Source organism: Perca fluviatilis, chromosome 2 (assembly GCF_010015445.1).
Source record: "Perca fluviatilis chromosome 2, GENO_Pfluv_1.0, whole genome shotgun sequence".
Lineage (NCBI taxonomy): Eukaryota > Metazoa > Chordata > Actinopteri > Perciformes > Percidae > Perca > Perca fluviatilis.
Window position 1 is genome coordinate 23,829,219 of NC_053113.1, and position 18,633 is coordinate 23,847,851.

General features: G+C 40.9%; 2 protein-coding genes across 2 annotated transcripts in view; both read left to right on the forward strand.

Moving 5' to 3' along the window:
- Nucleotides 1–272: 272 nt before the first annotated feature.
- Nucleotides 273–6,424, forward strand: LOC120551453 (vomeronasal type-2 receptor 1). The gene is made up of 15 exons (XM_039788894.1): nt 273–496; nt 1,033–1,324; nt 1,409–1,651; nt 1,765–1,956; nt 2,113–2,238; nt 2,484–2,521; nt 2,576–2,668; nt 3,321–3,441; nt 3,517–3,744; nt 3,916–4,039; nt 4,342–4,502; nt 4,616–4,811; nt 4,961–5,199; nt 5,301–5,500; nt 5,848–6,424. The coding sequence occupies exons 1-15, from the start codon at nt 273–275 to the stop codon at nt 6,149–6,151; spliced, it is 2,781 nt and encodes a 926-aa protein (XP_039644828.1). The 3' UTR covers nt 6,152–6,424.
- Nucleotides 6,425–13,117: 6,693 nt separating this feature from the next.
- Nucleotides 13,118–18,633, forward strand: part of kcnab1a (potassium voltage-gated channel, shaker-related subfamily, beta member 1 a) — a 116,169-nt gene continuing 110,653 nt past the window's right edge. Inside the window, exon 1 of the mRNA XM_039777747.1 lies at nt 13,118–13,652. Coding sequence (XP_039633681.1) covers nt 13,378–13,652 — 275 coding nt within the window. The 5' untranslated portion in view covers nt 13,118–13,377. The remainder of the gene's footprint in view (nt 13,653–18,633) is intronic.

The following is an 18,633-nucleotide window of genomic DNA, read 5'->3' on the forward strand; positions in this document are numbered from 1 at the left end:
CACTTTTTGAACCAAACTACATTTTACACACGATTAATGAGATCATAATGCTTTGGTATTTACTAAAAATTATTAAAATTAACAAAGGCCTTCCTGTTTATTGTTCAATGATGAACATGACATCCAGTGTCCTCCTCTTCACTTTTGTTCTCAGGTTACCCTGTGCAGCACATCTCCCTTGAGAGAAGATAAGACACCTGTCACACTTTGCTGTTTCCTTTGCTGTCTGCCACAGCGAGAGCTCTCCCGACTCCTTTCTGCCTCTGCATAGCATGGAAATCTCTCGCTTTTTGCTTGGATTATGCGCCTTCATCCACTTTTACAGATCTGTTTCAGCAGAGTCCACATGCAAGCTGAAGGCCAAGTTCAACCTGAGCGGCTACAAGAATGTAGAGAAGAAGACGGTTGTTATTGGGGGGATGTTTCCTGTTCACAAGCGTATTGCTTCCAGTGATGGCAACACTTCAAGGGTGCCTGTGTCCTCGGGGTGTGAGGGGTAAGTTGAGTTGCTCGTATGTCTTTTTTCCTCATTGTGACTGTGTTGGCTTTTACCTTAAGTTGTTGTTAGAATGTATTACACAAATCTTAGAAAATCTCATAGGCCTATTTAAGTGAAATTATGTAATTTTTTAACCCTTAAATGAGAAATAATTTGACTTGAGTATATGTTTCAGCCACACAGAGTACTTCTGAGAACTCTTCACCGCATGATTTTACTATACATATCAAGACAGAGCAGGGCAGCACCTCTGGGCCCAATTAGCCACAGTAGCCCATATTATTATTATGGAGGCAGGCCTGTACAGTGTATTATGCAACAATAATCAGCAAGTCTGCAAACTGTCCTCTTGTGGCTAATTTAGGTAACAACAATATAATATTAAAATATTCATTGTGCAATGTGCACATACATCTTCCTGTCATCAAGTATTTTAATTTGCACATATGCATGTACAGAAGTTTGTTTTTCTTTCTACAAAAGCTTTTGTACTATGTGTACCTTTATCTCATCATTCTCCCATCATCCTCCAGGTTTAACTTCCGTACCTTCCGCTGGACCCAGACCATGCTGTTTGCCATAAACGAAATTAACAAGAATGACAACCTGCTGCCTGACACCGAGCTGGGCTACGTCATCTATGACTCCTGCTTCACCATCTCCAAGGCCGTGGAGGGCACCCTCACCTACCTGACGGGCCAAGATGAGGCTGTACCCAACTACCGCTGCGGGAATGGGGCCCCTCTGGCTGCTCTGGTGGGTGCTGGGGGCTCCGACCTGTCCATTGCCACGGCTAGGATACTTGGACTTTATCACTTTCCACAGGTAGGCCTGAGTTAGATGAAGACAGGGAGATATGAACAAGTTCATTACAACACAAGTAATGTGGGTCTCCTCTGTCATCTTTAGGTCAGCTATTGCTCCACTTGCTCTGCCCTGGAAAGTAAGTTCCAGTTCCCCACCTTCCTCAGGACCATTCCCAATGACAAGCACCAGTCTACAGCTATTGCTCAGCTGGTGCTACACTTCGGCTGGACTTGGGTGGGCACCATAGCGGCTGATGATGATTACGGCAAGTATGGCATCAAAGCCTTTAAGGAGCAGGTGGAGGAAGCTGGTGTTTGCATCTCCTTCTCTGAGACCCTGCCCAAGGTAACATCTCAATGTCAATGTTTCACTATCCCTCTCTGGCATGCCTGTCTTTTCTAAAGATGTATCACAATTAATTCCTTTTGAAAAATGAACATTATTTTTTGAAACTTCAGGTCAGTTCCCCAGGGGTCATCCAGCGTATTGTTAAAACTATAGTTGAGTCCACAGCCAAGATCATCGTGGTCTTCTCATCAGACGTGGACTTCAGTCCTCTTATCCTCGAGCTGCTCCGGCACAATGTGACCAACCGCACCTGGATCGCCAGTGAGGCCTGGGTCACCTCCGCTCTCATCAACCAGCCTGGGGTGAGTGCTCAGTCCAGTAAGGGGGGAAATGGCATTGATTGGTTGACTGAACAGAAATGAAGCAGATGCTCCAGTATCTCTAACCAGTCTGAACAAAATGTGTACATTTGTACAACAATTTGAGCTGAAGTTTACAGTGTACATGTTTTTACCCAGGTGAGCTCCTTGCTGAGTGGTACCCTGGGCTTTGGGGTAAAAAGGGCTGACATCCCGGGTCTTCAGCATCATCTACTGAAAATAGACCCCTATGCTGACCCGTTCACGGAGGAATTCTGGGAGACGGTGTGTTTATTAGCTGACTAATTGGCCAGAGTAGCTTTGGGGTGATGAATTATCCATATCGATCTCCACCCATCTATTAGCCACATGTAAAATCTGACTGTGACAAAAATGCAGCTAGTAATCACACATCTTGGCTTGGACTGACAGTTGCTGTGGCAATTGACTGTAAACACAAGATGATGACTATTAAGTGGCAACTTTAAAAGTCATATACAAGTTTGTGACTTTATTTTTTTGTCTTATAGTTGTTTAACTGCACATTGAACTATGGAAAAGCAGTGAGGCAGGCCAAACAAATGGCCAAGGAGGATAACGGCACCCTGTCCAGGGCAGTGAGGGGGGTCCCTGATGGGCTGTGTACAGGCAATGAGTCTCTGGCACAGCTCAATAACACCTACTCTGATGTTTCCCAGTTACGAATCACCTACAGGTCAGTTCTCTCGGGTCATATTGTTACTATGTAGTAGTATAGTATTTACTGATTCTGGTAATGCAACTACATTCTTTTTACCATCATACTACTGGAATTTGCTACTACAACACCTATTACCTCCACCGCTAAGAACATACCACCATTAAAGAATCAGTTTACCTGAATTACAGAAAGTAGCCAGGAAAGTGCCAGGATTTTGAGATTCCAGCCTCTGAAATTCCTGCTGCCATTCTAATATAATGGAGGTGAATGTGTGAATTTGTGCTGCATAAAGCAATGACAAATTACATTTAAAAATCTCAACAGCAATGTATCCCTCCAGAAACACTATCCTCGATACTCACAATACACACACAACGCAGTTGACATTATTTCTGAAAAAGACATGCTGGTGTTACTTTGAGCACCACAAACTAAAGTCACCTCCACTTTGTTGGAGTGGCAGCAGAACTAAACTAAACTATCTGCAACGCCATATAGAACTATTAAGTGAAAATTTGTTTTTCTTTTTGATTTGGGTGAACTAACCCTTTAATATTAAAGTCATGCTGATGGAAATGTGGATGATGGTGTATTTGATGATGATGATGATGATGATGATGATGATGACGATGACCATGACGATGATGATGAAGATGTCTCCCCACAGTGTGTACAAAGCTGTGTACGCTGTGGCCCACGCCTTGCACAACCTGGAGCACTGTGAAAAGGGACAGGGGCCATTCAACGGGAACGACTGTGCCAACATCACCAACTTTGAGCCATGGCAGGTAAGCCTGTGTTTGTGTGTGAGAGACTACAACTGTTTTTATATGCATGTGTTTGACCATCTTTCTCTCCCATAGCTGATGTACTACCTGAAGAACGTGCGCTTCAAAGTACCGCACACGGGAGAAGAGATCTACTTTGATGAGGGGGATGTAGAAGGCGTCTATGACATAATCAACTGGCAGTTCAATAGTAACGGGGAGATATCCTACGTTACTGTGGGACACTACAATGGCTCAGCAGCCCCAGTGGGCAGGATGATCATAAAGAATAACTCCATTCTGTGGAACAATGAAGTGTTGGAGGTCAGCAGCATATTGATCAAGATGGCCATGAACTCTTCTAGATTATGATTAGTGTCACATGCATGTGTGTCTCTGTAAATGTGTGTGTGTGTGTGTGTGTGTGTGTGTGTGTGTGTGTGTGTGTGTGTGTGTGTGTGTGTGTGTGTGTGTGTGTGTGTGTGTGTGTTGCAGCCCCCTCGGTCAGTGTGCAGTGAGAACTGCCAGCCGGGCACCAGGAAGGGAATCCGGCAGGGAGAGCCAGTCTGTTGCTTTGACTGTATCCCATGTGCTGATGGAGAGATCAGCAACTCAACTAGTCAGTATACAGCTTTCAAACTGTTATATACATGAAGGTATATTCCTGTCCAAAATGCAGATGTATGGTCCTATTTGGAATAATTATAAAACAGGCAAAAATAGAATAATCACAAAACTAAGCATCAGAATCCCCTTCAACAAATAAAACGCGGCTATTATTTTATTTTATTCATTGTCAAGTCATACAGAAATGCTAGATCAGGAATATCTTATGTCATGTTTTAGAGGACAATTGAATGTACTGGGCCTCAGTTTCAAATCAGAGATAAACATGACTCTGCTGCCCTCCCTCTCTGACAGATGCTCGTGCGTGTATCCTGTGCAGTTACCAAGACTGGTCCAATGATGCTCATGATACCTGTGTACCAAAAATCATTGAGTTCCTGGCCTTTGGAGAGCCTCTGGGGATAACTCTCATCATCATCTCAGCCTTTGGAGCACTAGTGACCATCGCTGTCGGGGTGAGACTCACACAGGGAAAACACACCTCCTAGTGAAGCCAACAGATCCCTTGTTGCAGAGAGTAGGGAGCTAAAACCTTAAATGGTTGCTTTCACTGTTTTTCTTTTTCCAGGTGGTGTTTGTTGCACACATTGGCACCCCTTTGGTGAAAGCCAATGATCCTCTGTTGAGTTTCTCGCTGCTCTTCTCGCTGGTGGTGACCTTCCTCTGCTCCATCGTCTTCCTCGGAGAGCCTCAGCACTGGAGCTGCATGACCAGCCAAGTGGCCCTGGCTCTGGGCTTTGCTCTCTGCCTTTCCTCTATAATGGGTTGGTACATTGTCTTTTCTTTTTTTACTGTACTGTTGTGTGTGTATGTTTTTGTATGTATGTGAGTATATGTACACTGCATACCTGGTAGTGGGCCACTGTAATGTACAGTAAGCCTGTTACTGTCTACTAACTACTCTATCATTCAGGTAAGGCAGCAGTGTTGATGTTGAGAGCTCGGGCTCTGAAGAAAGCCCGTGCCATCGCCAAAGCAGCAGCCAAAGCTGCAAAGGCTGCAGCTGAAGCAGCAGCCAACAGCGGCAGTCCTGATGTACTTGTAACCAACACACTAAACAACAATAACACCAATGCCTGTGCTGACCCTGAAGTTGACAGTCTCACCTGTGCCCACCAGAGGGCGATAGCTGCTGTGGCTACAATAATACAGGTAAATACATTGAAAAATAAAGGAAGAAAGGATGTCAAGCACCTTACTTTACATCTTACTCTGACCTGATCTTGTAATATATCTGACGTTCTTCTACCCAGGCTGTAGCGTGTACAGTGTGGCTCGTCATCCTCCCTCCATTTCCCATCCAGAACACCTCTGCCCAGAATATAAAGATCATTCTGGAGTGTGATGAAGGCTCTGTGGTCTTCATCTGTTGTATCTTCGCCTATGATATCCTGCTGGCTCTGCTGGCCTTCATCTTTGCCTTCATAGCCCGCAAACTGGAGGACCACTTCAGGTAGGAAACACACAAGGTTTCACAGTAAATAAACAGAGGAACAGTGAGCATAGCAGTTAATATCATGGCGGTCACTAAGGTAAATGGACACAATGGAAATAAACAGTAATACAAAAAAAACATTGTATTGTAGGGCAATATTGTGCAAAAATTATGTAGAATTAGACATCTGGCGCAGACACACTTATCATTATGTATTAATGATAATTAATTATGTATTAATATGTGAAAAGTGACATTTCCACCTTTTTTTAAACCGACCATTGAGATTTGGGGTATCCATATTTCTCTTATTAAATCATTTTAGTGTAAAGAACATTTCTTCTGACACTCAATCTGTCTTCCAGTGAAGCAAAGAGTGTCACCTTCGGCATGCTCGTCTTCTTCATCGTGTGGATCTCCTTTGTCCCGGCGTACCTAAGCACACGTGGCAAGTTCATGGTTGCTGTCCAGATCTTTGCCATCCTGGCTTCCAGCTTTGGCCTGCTGACCTGCATCTTCCTGCCCAAGTGTTACGTTCTTTTGGTCAAACCTGAACGCAACACAGAGGAGATGATGAGGCCCCGCGCTAAACCACGTGATGGGACCTCGACTGGGACCTCGGCCTCACTCGCTACAGCTGCTACGATAGCATCCACTGCTATTGATTAGTGGAGCAGTAAACTGTGCCACTGCTTCATTGGTCAACTAGTCCAGCTGATTAGGGTTCCTAGTCTATTTGGTCTATAATTAATTGACAAAATATTTTATTAACACACCCTAGTCAAGTATATCTTCACATGCGTTAGAGAGGGTTGATTTCAGTAAACAATATCCATGAGGGAAGAAAACTACTACCTCACTGATTACTCAAAAAAGCATTTTCAAAAACATTGCTATTTTAGAAGTTAGGGTCCTAATGCCTATATATGTCAAACACAACACATTTTTAACACACATTCTTTAATAAAATATATAGTTTTGACTATAAAAAATATTTGAACAGGTTCAGACTCTGTTGTTTTAATTGTGGTAGCAGAATTAAAATGAAGTCAAGGTTTTACCTCAGACATCGTACTGCTGTACTACTAGTCTCAAATCCATTTCAAACACATTTGACAATTTGTAAACATACAGGTATTTAGCTTATACTGTTTCTATCAAAATAAAAAAAAAATGCACACTGTAAACTTAACTTTCAATTACCATAATACACATACTGATACATTGTATCACACACTGTCAATGTGATACAAATTACTGTAACAATAACTGTTAGCATATTACATTTCCGAATGATATAATAAATGTTATTTTCAGTCACTATAATACTTGTTTTTCTTGTTAAAGCAATATATTTCTTCATGCTTATTTTGGGACAGTACTATTTATTAGTATTTGTGAAAATCTACTAAAAATACAATATATTGTTTTGTACTGCATAACTGTCAACTCCAAAATTGAGTTATTGTCTTCTCACAGTTATTAAGCAAGATTGCAGAAAATTGTCTTGTTCAGACTTACCTTTAGGTCCTTGTTATGGTAGAAATTTGTTGAGGTTCTTCTGGTTGAAAAGGACATGTTAAGGTACAGTGGACTGGGAGGACGACCTAGAAGAAGAAACATACAGGTGGTGTATGTAAGGTGCTTGGCCAGAGTGATCCAGCAGAGGGAGCTGTGGAAATAATAAACCTCTTGGTTGCTCTGCTGACTGTTGGCACCACAACCCACAACCCCTGATCCTTAGTCAAAGTGAGTTGGATGGTGATAAACAGTACAGAAAAAATACAATACTTGGTTTCAGCATATATATATATATATATATATATATATATATATATATATATATATATATATATATATATATATATATATATATATATATTATTCAAGATTTTGGAGAGGCTTTTTATTTTAAGACTTTCTTCTCATGCTTCTGCTTTTTCTCTCAGATTGTAGAAAGTGATGAGAAGCTGAAAAAAAAATATGATGTTCAATAAACCTTTGAATTTCTGAAATACTTTTCAGTTGGAGAGAAATAGATAGAATATAATAGAAATAGTGATAGATGACTCAGTGTTGAAAAGACGACAAGATTAGAGGAAGCACATAAAACAGTAAAAAAAAAGTACTTTACTGAACACTAACGAGGCAGAGAGAATCATGATATCAATGTGTGTGGGTGTGTTGACTGTCTCACAAATCAAGAGCTTTGCTAACCTCACATTGCAAAAGACAATGACGCTATGTTTTGTGTTTTACACATCAAGTGTGCATCAGTGACCTGCAGATGGCTTTTTTCTATTAGTCTGTGTGTGTGTGTTGGGCTTACTTTGTGTGTGCACGTGGCTTTCCAGTGTGAAGCTGTGAAGTCCAGCTAAAGCTGATGACAGAGCGGTGAAGGAATGTGTTTATAATTTATTGTCTGCTGACGAGTGTGGAAAGGAACAGTAGTGCTAAATCAAGATCAAATGTGCGCATGTGCATCACTGCATGTGTGTGTGTGTGTGTGTGTGTTTGTCTGTGTCTGTCTGTGTGTGTCTGTGTGTTAACTTGCAGTTGTTTTCCGTTAACATTTTATTGCTTTATAAAGTCAACAGTTTACCTTGTAACTTTCATCTGTTTTTCTTTGTTTCATATTGCAGATCCAAGTGCAACATAGTGACGCACGAAGAAAATGTAACTGAATCTATTTTTAATTCTTGGAAAGCATCACACACATCTTACTCATTAGCACCTATTGGGATTTCCCTCCTACCCTGGTTAAGGAGCACTGTATTCTAAATTAGCTTGCGTTGCTTAGACCACTTTTGTGATTAATTGCAGATCCAAATGCAACATAATGACGCATGAAGAAAATGTAACTGAATCTATTTTTATTTCTTGGAAAGCATCACACACATCTTACTCATTAGCACATATTGGGATTTCCCTCCTACCCTGTTTAAGGAGCACTGTATTCTAAATTAGCTTGCGTTGCTTAGACCACTTTTGTAATTATTTTGGGCAGTTTTGAAGGACTTTACGTCTTTCATTTCTCCTTTTAAGTCTCCATGTGATTGATCAAGAACTAAGTGAGTGTGACACAGTCCAAATGAGCCAACGAGCTAAAGTCACTTGCTTCTTTTCCAAATGCAGAAGTTAACTGTGTTTACGCATGTGCGTGGGTGGGTGCAGTGGTAGTCACTCAATATGATTTATAGAGCCAGTGACACTACTTTGAGGTGTCCCTGCTTAGTATATGTGTTTGCTTGTGCATGGTTGTGTTTGTTGTATGCATGTGTTTGCAAAAGTGTTAAAGCTTCATCTCCAGACGGAAATAAAATGACAACATAGACCAGCTGAGAGAGAGTCTTTGACATGTTTGATCAGTAATAACATCAGTGACAAACTGGGGGGGGGGACATGGTGTCTTAAGCCTGTAGAACAACTTCATGCTCCTTGGCATTGTTTTTTTTTGTTCACCTTTATTTATTCAGGGAAGTTTAACTGAGATCCAGGCTGAAATGGGAGGAGGGTCGCGGCGATTCACACTGAAATGAGAGCTAAAGGCAATGAAGAGGAGTTTAACATTTAAATATTGATACCAAGAATGTGATAGTCTGGTAGAGATTATGGCTAAATCTGGTTGGTTTAACTAAAAGAGTACACACCCCTGATCAGCCAATAATGGAAAGCAGGAGGAGAGGGAGGTGAATGAGAATGAGTAATATAAGACAGTCTTCCTGACTGAACTGTGTCTGTATATTGCTGATATGTAGAACATATAGAGATATGTTCTGAGGCATTCAGGCTTTTGCCTCGTGGTGACCTTAAAGTTAAGAGGTTGTGTCTACCTTTTGTGTCAAAATTCTCACACATTCACACCTATTAACCTGTGTGCAGTCTTACTTGTTAAACTACTAAATAAAGGTCTCATCACTAAATAACTAAATGGATGCTGTATACTTTAAAGCTAATTATCTTAAAACAAACCTAAAGGGAGATAGAACCTTGTCCATATAAACTCATGCAGCATCTACTTAAAATTACGCATAATGCTTGGCTGGGTTGGATCAGTGGGTAGAGCAGACGCACACATACTGAGAGGCTTATGCCTCGACTCAGAGGTACAGGGTTTGAGTCCGTCCTGTGACGATTTCCTGCATGTCTTCCCCCTCTCTCTCTCTCCCCTTTTTCACCTAGCTGTCCCCAACAATGAAGGCGGAAAAGCCCAAAAAATAATCTTTAAAAACAGAAATTATGCACAATGCAATCTAATACCACGGAAGTTAAAACCCACCTCTACTGTGTATATTATTACTGTATAAATGTAGTACTGCACAGTGCAACTGTACTACCAGTGATAGACTAGTCAAACAGCATCTAACATTTTAGAGCAAGAGTTGGGTGTACCACACATGCCTTTGTGTGTGCGCGCCTGTGTATGTCTGTGTCTGTGTATCAGTTTGCGTATCAGGGGTTCAGGATAAAGGACTTGAATGACGGATTTTGTCCATGCTAGGATTTCTCTCTTAGTGACGAGGACATTACAGAGAAGTCAGATTGGGTTCACTTTGTGTGATGAATATTCCCCAGGCAGTAAGCTTGATGGACAACAGGTCATCCCGAAGGAGTGCTGTGTGCAGCCATGTTAAACGTGCCATATGTTGTTTTATCCAAAGGGACCTACAGTCAATATACTGCATATAACCTAGTAGGAATTTATCCCCTCATACTGGTGTGTTCAAGTTCTGAGGCATTCAACATCTTGGTAAACTGACATACTACTACTACTACTACTACTACTACTACTACTACTACTTCTACTAGTACTACTACCAATAATGCCACTTATTTTACCCAAATTGAATACGGGTGAAATCATGTATCTATCACCCCATGTGTAATTTCATATTAGATATTGGTGTATTTTTATGTAGTGCATTTTCTGAAAACTCAAATTAGAAAACATTTATAGTGATGATCTTATTTTGTTATCCATCCTTATCTTTCAATGTACTTCATCACATTGATGCTAAAATCCTAAAGTCCTGCTTAATGGCAAAAGTGCACCATTACCTGCAATGGTATGGCAAAAATCTCTGTCAGGTAGGCTAATATATTTATAATATATTTGTAATATTTCAAGGTATTTATTTTATAGTATCGCCCAAGTGGTAGCTTTCTGTATGGTCTTAAAAGACACTGCACAACCCTGCAGCAAACAGCAGAAGTCCAGCAAATGTCCAATACAAATTAGCTGTCGATTACAGACACAGACACAGAGGTCTGTCCTTCACCCCTTCGCACTGTACAGTCAGCACTGACCAACCTTTCCCCCCAGCCCCCTTCAGACATGTTCAGTAAGCTATCAAGGTCTCATTACCCAGCTGAATAATTCAGGGCTGACACTCCATCGCTGATCTATTCACTTGACCTTTGAGGACACTAACCTCTGGGTATCTGCTTAGACATCAGAGCACACAGGTTGACCACAAGGAGCCATTTAATGGACGAGTGCATATACACTTTATGGTATTTCCCCACTGTGTGGAAGCTGATCATGGCTGCTATCAGAGTCTTAGCAAACGCTAGCAGCTCTGTCCTGTTTATAGGATTTGGGTAAGTTTACACTCCAGCAACCCCAGCCACCTCGTTAGATAGAGTTACGTTAGCTAAACCCATTGGTTAGTCCTCTTTCTAAAAGATGTGTAATGATAAAAACATTAGTTTAGAAACATGGTGTTATGCTTCTAAAATACAAATTATTTAAGCTATAAGCAGCTAAACAGGATTATGTTTTCCTTATCATACTTATAATACTAAGACTGTCTAGCTCAACAAGAACAATGCTTCTTTATTTCTTCTGTCTTCTATATGTATCATCGGCTGGTGATGACGCTAACTTTTTACCTGGGACATGCAGCTTTAGCCTTAGTCTTTTAGCACAATATCATGTATGTAGCCATTAAGTGCATATTTAAGACACACTTTACAAAATTCTCGCCCCTTGAAGCGAGTCAGCTGGACAGCAGGAGATAGCGTTTTCACATCAGTAACTAAAGTGAATTTAAGACTTTACATGGATGTTCTTATCCAACACATTTAGTGAGGGAATTTAATGAGCTTCAACAAATTATAGCTTTGATATTTCTCTCATCTTTACAGTTAAACATTACAAATGTTTAAACAAACCTTTATTACTTAAATTGACTCGATCTGCTCACTTTAAATTCAAACAGTTGTTGAAACATTTTAATTTAAACTTAAAATGCAGTACTCCCTGTTGCACCTCCAACAAATTGATTTGGAGTAAGTCAGCACTTCACTTAGAAAGCTTTCATAATAAATGAACTCCACTGCGATCACTGCCTCTCTCCTTCCTTCGTTACCCACCCCCCTCCTTCCCTTATAACAGACTGACTTTGAACTTCGCTCTGTATTTGACTAAACTTGTGTTGAGTCAGGTGCCCCCCCTGCTCTCCTGTAGTACTTGACACAAATTAGCATCTCATCTGCATGCAATCCCTGTACACCACACAAACGATGATTGAATGTGTGCGTGTCCTTCCATTCATCTTCAGTGTATATACATTCCCTCTCTTTGTGCAGTGCTGCTTTGCTGTTTATATGCATCTGTATGCATTTGTGGTCAGAAAAACCAGAGGAAGAATTCAAAGTCTGCTTGAAAAGTTGTGAGGAGGGAATCCATAAAGGCTCTCTGGTGTTTGTGTTTATTTAAAATCTGAACTTCCAGCAGAATAAACACACAACACAGAGTGAAACACAACACCTCACACAAAGCCTCTATATGTAAATTTACATGTACATTTGAGCTAGCTGCCAGTGCTGTGCGATGACTTTTTACGCTTTTCTTCTAAATTAAAAATGTTATAGTCAGATATCAACTTTGTTGTTTTGGCAAAGGTGGATGCCCAAAATACTACAAATATTTTACATATGTGTCTGTGCCCACATATTTTGCTGCCAAATGTGTTTCTACGTTTCCACATTGTTATGCCTGGCAAAGGTGTAAATTTGTGTTTCTCTGCCTGGAGTCTTATGACATGAGGAATGGTGTTAAGACTCTGAGACTCTGAAATGGTAAAGGAGGAGTGTAAATATAGAGTTGCCACTAAAACCAACCCAGAAGATAAAAGGAAACAGTCTGCCAGTGTACATGTGGAGTGTGTTGATAATTGTTAATAGCTCTGCTTCAAAGTATTTCCACTGTGTTTATTGACTAAATCAACATTCAAATGCAGAGCATTTTTCATTTTATTTTCTCTTAACTACCTACACTTTACATTGTTTGTCTGAGCTCATATGTATGCAGTTTGTGTGTGTATTCAAATTATTTCTTAACATTTTGGTGTACATCTATTATGTATGCAGGGTGTGTGTGTGTGTGTGTGTGTGTGTGTGTGTGTGTGTGTGTGTGTGTGTGTGTGTGTGTGTGTGTGTGTGTGTGTGTGTGTGTGTGTGTGTGTGTGTGAAATGGTGTGTAGGCATTGTCGACACCCTGGCATGTTTGGCTCCCTCCTTTTAGGCCAGGCCAGGCGGTGACGAGACAAGGAAACCAGGATCCTGTTTCAGGCTGGATAAGGCTATAAGAGACCAGAGAGCACACTGCACAGACAGACGGAATGACAGAGAGTTACAGACAGACAAATAGACAGACACAGAATAAACAGAACAGAGTGTTTGAGAAGTGCAAAAGATGGCCAAAAAGTAGAGAGACAAGGGTAAAACAGTCAGACAAAAAAAAAACTTTCCTTAGACCTGCATCGCGACTCTGAAGCTGGAGTGATCATTCAAAAAGAAGTGCTTGCAAACACTTGGAAACCTGCAGCTCCTCCTCTTCATCTTGCTTTCTGAACTCTGCCCTTGAGGGGAGGGGGCCACCCTCTGGGGCCATGCTAGCCGCCCGGAGCAGCGGAGGGGGCATTGGTGGTGGACACCAGCCGCACCACGTGCACCGCAAACACTCGGTGGCCTCTCTCAGCGGGACAAAAGCCCACCGCAGCAACTCCCAGGATGCCGGGAAGCGTGGTTCCTCATCCGGGAAGCAGGGGGCCCAGCACAGACACAAGGTGGCGCTGATTAGAGAGATGGAGACCAACTGGTACCTGAAAATGGTTGGACTGGGCAGAGAGGACACAGTCTCACAAAAGACTGGCATGCCCTACAGGTCAGTTAAGCCCTGTGAGTGTGTGACTATGTGTGTGTTTGTTTGTGTGAGAGAGAGAGATTAAGAAGCACTTATACAGCCACACCAGACACAGTGCAAACTGATAGAAGGCCTAATGTTTTGTACAGAGCTGCTTGTTGATGCACAAAATCACTTGGCTCCATTGACAGATTCACACACACACACACACACACACACACACACACACACACACACACACACACACACACACACACACACACACACACACACACACACACACACACACACAGTACTCAAGGGTTTTTGCTTCTCTACACATCATTAACACTACGATCAGTAAAGTGGTGTGCATGCATGTGCCACATACAGTAAATACATGGTGCATTTATGCTGTATTTTTGGGCTGGACCATCAGTGGTACAATATCTGTTGACACATGGTCCCCCTCCTGTCCTATCATTTCATGTGTGAGAATTGTGTGTCACAGGAGTCACGCTGATATAAAGACACATAAAGACTTCTGGCTTAGAGTTGTGTCACCTGATCTGGCCGTAGTGCTATTAGCCAGCATCTGTCTTGCCGAATTAGACTGCGTTGACATCCTCTAACACCATGGTGACAAAACACATGGAGGCTAGAGGGAGTGTTTTGATTCTTGTTTGTGTGACTGACAGACAGAAAGCCCCAATGCTGTTGGTTTCCAGCCTGTGACGTGCACAAGTTTCCACTTTTGGAAGTTAGAATATAAGTGCAGAAAGTGGTGGTTGTTTTCCCATCTCCTCCCTTTCTCTGTCTCCTCTCCTTTTTCTCACACATGGATATTTTCAGTATTGGGTTACCCCCTCCCCTTTCCTCACCATGTCTTCCCCCTCGTCGCTCTACTCTCCTTTCTTGTTACTAATCCGTCTGTGCCCCATTCCAATCATTCAAGCCTAAAGCTTCACATTTATGGGTCTGTAGTCCAGCCTTTCTCCTTTCCTCTTATCTCCTCTCCTCTCTTTTCCCCTCTGTCTTTATTCTCCAGCCTCCCTGCTGGTTTGGGCTCTGTTCTCGCTCTAATTTAGTAAAAACAAAGCACAGCTTAGACAACAGACTGAGGATGATTAAGAGCTAAGGGCGCAGTGTTGGTCTCCCAAACATGTATGGATCCATTTATTTTGTATGTAGAGCAACAAAGCAGAAAAAAATCCAAACTTGTTTGTACACTACTCAGAGAACATGAATTGGCTGATGGTTACAGAATCACACTGTATGCACAGCTCAGCTGGGAACTGACAGAGGCAGCAAGATATTTTTGTCAGGAACTTCAATCTGTCACGTGTTTCACTCAGCTTTGCTTCATGTTCAATTTCTGGCAGCATGTACTGTATGATCTCTTTTTTGGCCGTGTTTATATCAGAGGTAACAGAACACACATTATATTGGACATTTAAGGGTTATCTTTAAAAAAGATTGGCTGCTGACTTTATTATGTCACATGAATAAAATGTTTTTTTTTAATAGTAACTCATTAGCCACTTACAAACTAGCTTAGCTGCTGCTGATATGTGTATCGTCATCATTGTTTTATAATATCGATAGTACAACCAAACCTGTATGATTTACCTGCATTGAAGTACAGTAGAGTGTCAATATTCAGTGCTGATGTAGAAAGTGCAATATACTGTATATATACATATCAGCAGCAGCTAAGCTAGTTTGTAAGTGGCTAATGAGTTACTATTAAAAAAAACATTTTATTCATGTGACATAATAAAGTCAGCAGCCAATCTTTTTTAAAGATAACCCTTAAATGTCCAATATAATGTGTGTTCTTATACAAACAATGTTGAAATTTTAAATATTTAACCACGATTGCAGCCTTTTCATAACCTTTCACACATGGTTTTGGTTGCCATAGCATACCTTAACAATATTTAGCTTAACTTTGCTAAACCATCCATACATGGATTAATAGGAACAACCAATCAGTTAGCTGGCCAACCAACTAGCCAGCTAATCAACTAGCTGGTATATATATATATATATATATATATATATATATATATATATATATATATATTCTCCACCTCTCAGTCACCTACAAAGAGTTACATGCACTTCAAATCAAATCAAATACAACGTCAGGTTGATATTTCAGATGTGGCTTCTAATGTTATTTAGATTAGATTCAACTTTATTGTCATTGTGCAGAGTACAAGTACAAAGACAACATTTAAGAGTTGGCTTGGCAACATGTTAGTAGCTGCACACTTCACATGCTCCTTATTTACAGGCTCATAAAGCTTATGATGACAGCCTCTCGTGGCTCAACTGACAGATTGACAGATGCGTGTGCAGTGTCCATGTGTGAGTGTGTTTAATACTGTAGGTATGTTTCCGCAGTGATGAGCTCAGTGGAAGGACCAATAAAAAGGACTTCACTGTGTGAATCACTATAAGATTAGCACGACCTTCACACACTTGCACGCACATACTCGTACACGGACAGGAAACACATTTCATAATTCATTCCCTCTGGAGAATCAACACTGATCGTTAGTGTCTGATCATTGGGACTACGTTATTATGACAGGGAGTCAGTATTCTGCTTGATAGAACGACAACGATTGACTCTGACCTAGAAAAGACGTGAGCATGAAATGAAAGCCTCCAAAAGTCTCCTTCATCAGCCAACTTGTGCCACACACACACACACACACACACACACACACACACACACACACACACACACACACACACACACACACACACACACACACACACACACACACACGCACACACACAGACTGTCTGCCAACTCTCCTCTCTGAGCCCCTGTCGTGGATGCCAAACAGCATGCGATGGCTGGATATCCACTCTCTCATTTGAATCAGAACAATTGCTACGATTTTTAGCTCTCCAGTGATTTTGCATAAAAACTGGGGCAGAATATTATCACAGAAATCCCAGGCTTTTACAACTGAGCTAAAAATAACCTTTTCTCCCCCTCAAATATGCATTTTGTTTCCTCTTACAAATTAATCTAATGCTAATGTGTTTTTGATATAAGCAAATTATTTAAACAATTTCTCCTCATTACTGTCTTTATGCACCTGTTGACAATTTATAAATTAATTTGGCTTTACTAGATTGAGATAACTATAATAGATTTTCTGTGACTAGCAAAACACCAATCACCTTGTAAATGTTCCTTTAGATGGTGTTTGTCATAGCTGTTTGTATGGTATCGTGTGCACACATAACCTACCTTGTGCTGTCTTGGATCACACTATTTACAGTACAGTAAACTGGGGTTGGTTTTAGATAGCGTCTTTGAGAAAAAAATTCCATAACCTTTCAGCAAATTGTAAATAAACTGGACTAAGAGATAACTTGTCCTCTGCACCACCGTCGCTGGCTTTGTTTTCAGGCTTTAGAAAATCAAGCCTGTCTGCGACTAAACTTCATGACTATGGTTAGCAGAAGGCTTAACAATTAGCAACATTTTATTTCCATCGCTCTATTAGTTTAGCCTTCTAACCGTAGCCATGGGCTCGCAGCTGCGGCTAAAGCTTACGGCTATGATTAGCAGCAACTATTAGCAACATTTTCTTTCTATCTCTGAAACGCTTTGCTGATTTTGACACATTTTATTCATAAACATGAACGTGAATCACAGTATGTTTTCTCACAGGGCTTTTAAGGCCCAATAGTCTGCATAGTAAACATATAGCGGCATCAGGATCACAATCACTATTGTCTGGTAGGAGGAGCTTAGGACAGAGAGGGGAGAGCTGCAGAAGGAGGGCTATATTTTCAATTTTTATTTATTTTTTGCCTTTTCCAGAACACTGCATACCCCAGCTTTAAGTAAAATAATGCTTTAATAGAGCAAAGTTTGAAACCGACAAGTAAACTATCAGTAAGTAACACAATGGATCATCATCATTAGTCAGCAGCACAGTTGCAGACTGATAGACAGACACACTAAAACACTTCATACTGCAAATCAATTCTGAAAGTTGCCAACAAGCTATAATTCTTGTTTTTTCCAACAACAGAAAGCAAGTAAGGAAACTTGACTGGATGAAATGTTAACCACAGCCAACAGTATCGCTGCCATTCTCTATAGTTATTGGATATATATTTCCTTACACCCTAGCACCAGAGACAAAGGTGTTGCAACATGATCCTGCGTGGAGAACAAAAACACATGTTCCAGTAGAGCTTGATGGATGAAGTTTGGGGCTGCTGCCAAGATTGGTGGTTTGATTCACACAATAGCGACCCTTGCACAGAGCATGGTCATAGTATCCTCACTCTTTCTGATGTAGCCAAACCACGAAATGCAGTGGAATAGTGTTTTATCTCACTGGCTGATCTTTCAAAACCTTTTAGAAGAATAAAAGAGGAGCCTAGGGACACCTGAAATTGTTGTATTTTTTTCATAAACTGTATTTTGTGCAGTCAATGTAATATAATGTTATCATCCTCACTTTGCTCTCACCCTTCAACTTTAAGCTGGTTTAGATTTTCAATGATAGTAACAATGGGATTTAGTGGAGAATGTAGGCCAACACACTGTCCCTGAGGGCTGGAGACTGATCACTGGCATAATTATTGCTGCCATAGAGTCAGATGGCATAGAAAGAGCTTTCTCATTCAAGTAAACAACACAGAAATATTGTTTTCTACACTGCAGATTGCTAGTAAGAGTGCACACTGTGGACACAAACTTCAGTCATTTAATCTTTTTATTTTACATTAATTCACAAAAAATGATGTGCAGTGATGTGCTATCGTATGCTGCTCTACTTGTTCTGTTTCTATCATGCTGTGCACCACTGGATAATTATCAGACATATGCAATTATTGTAAAGGGATTCACTCACTAGAAGGAGTGCATGTGGGGGTGGTGGGGGCAAAATGAAAGAGACTGAAAAAGATTGCTAATTAGTCTCAGGGAGCATGAAGTTGATGGAAACAGTTTAGAATGAAAAATAGGTAAGGGGAGAGG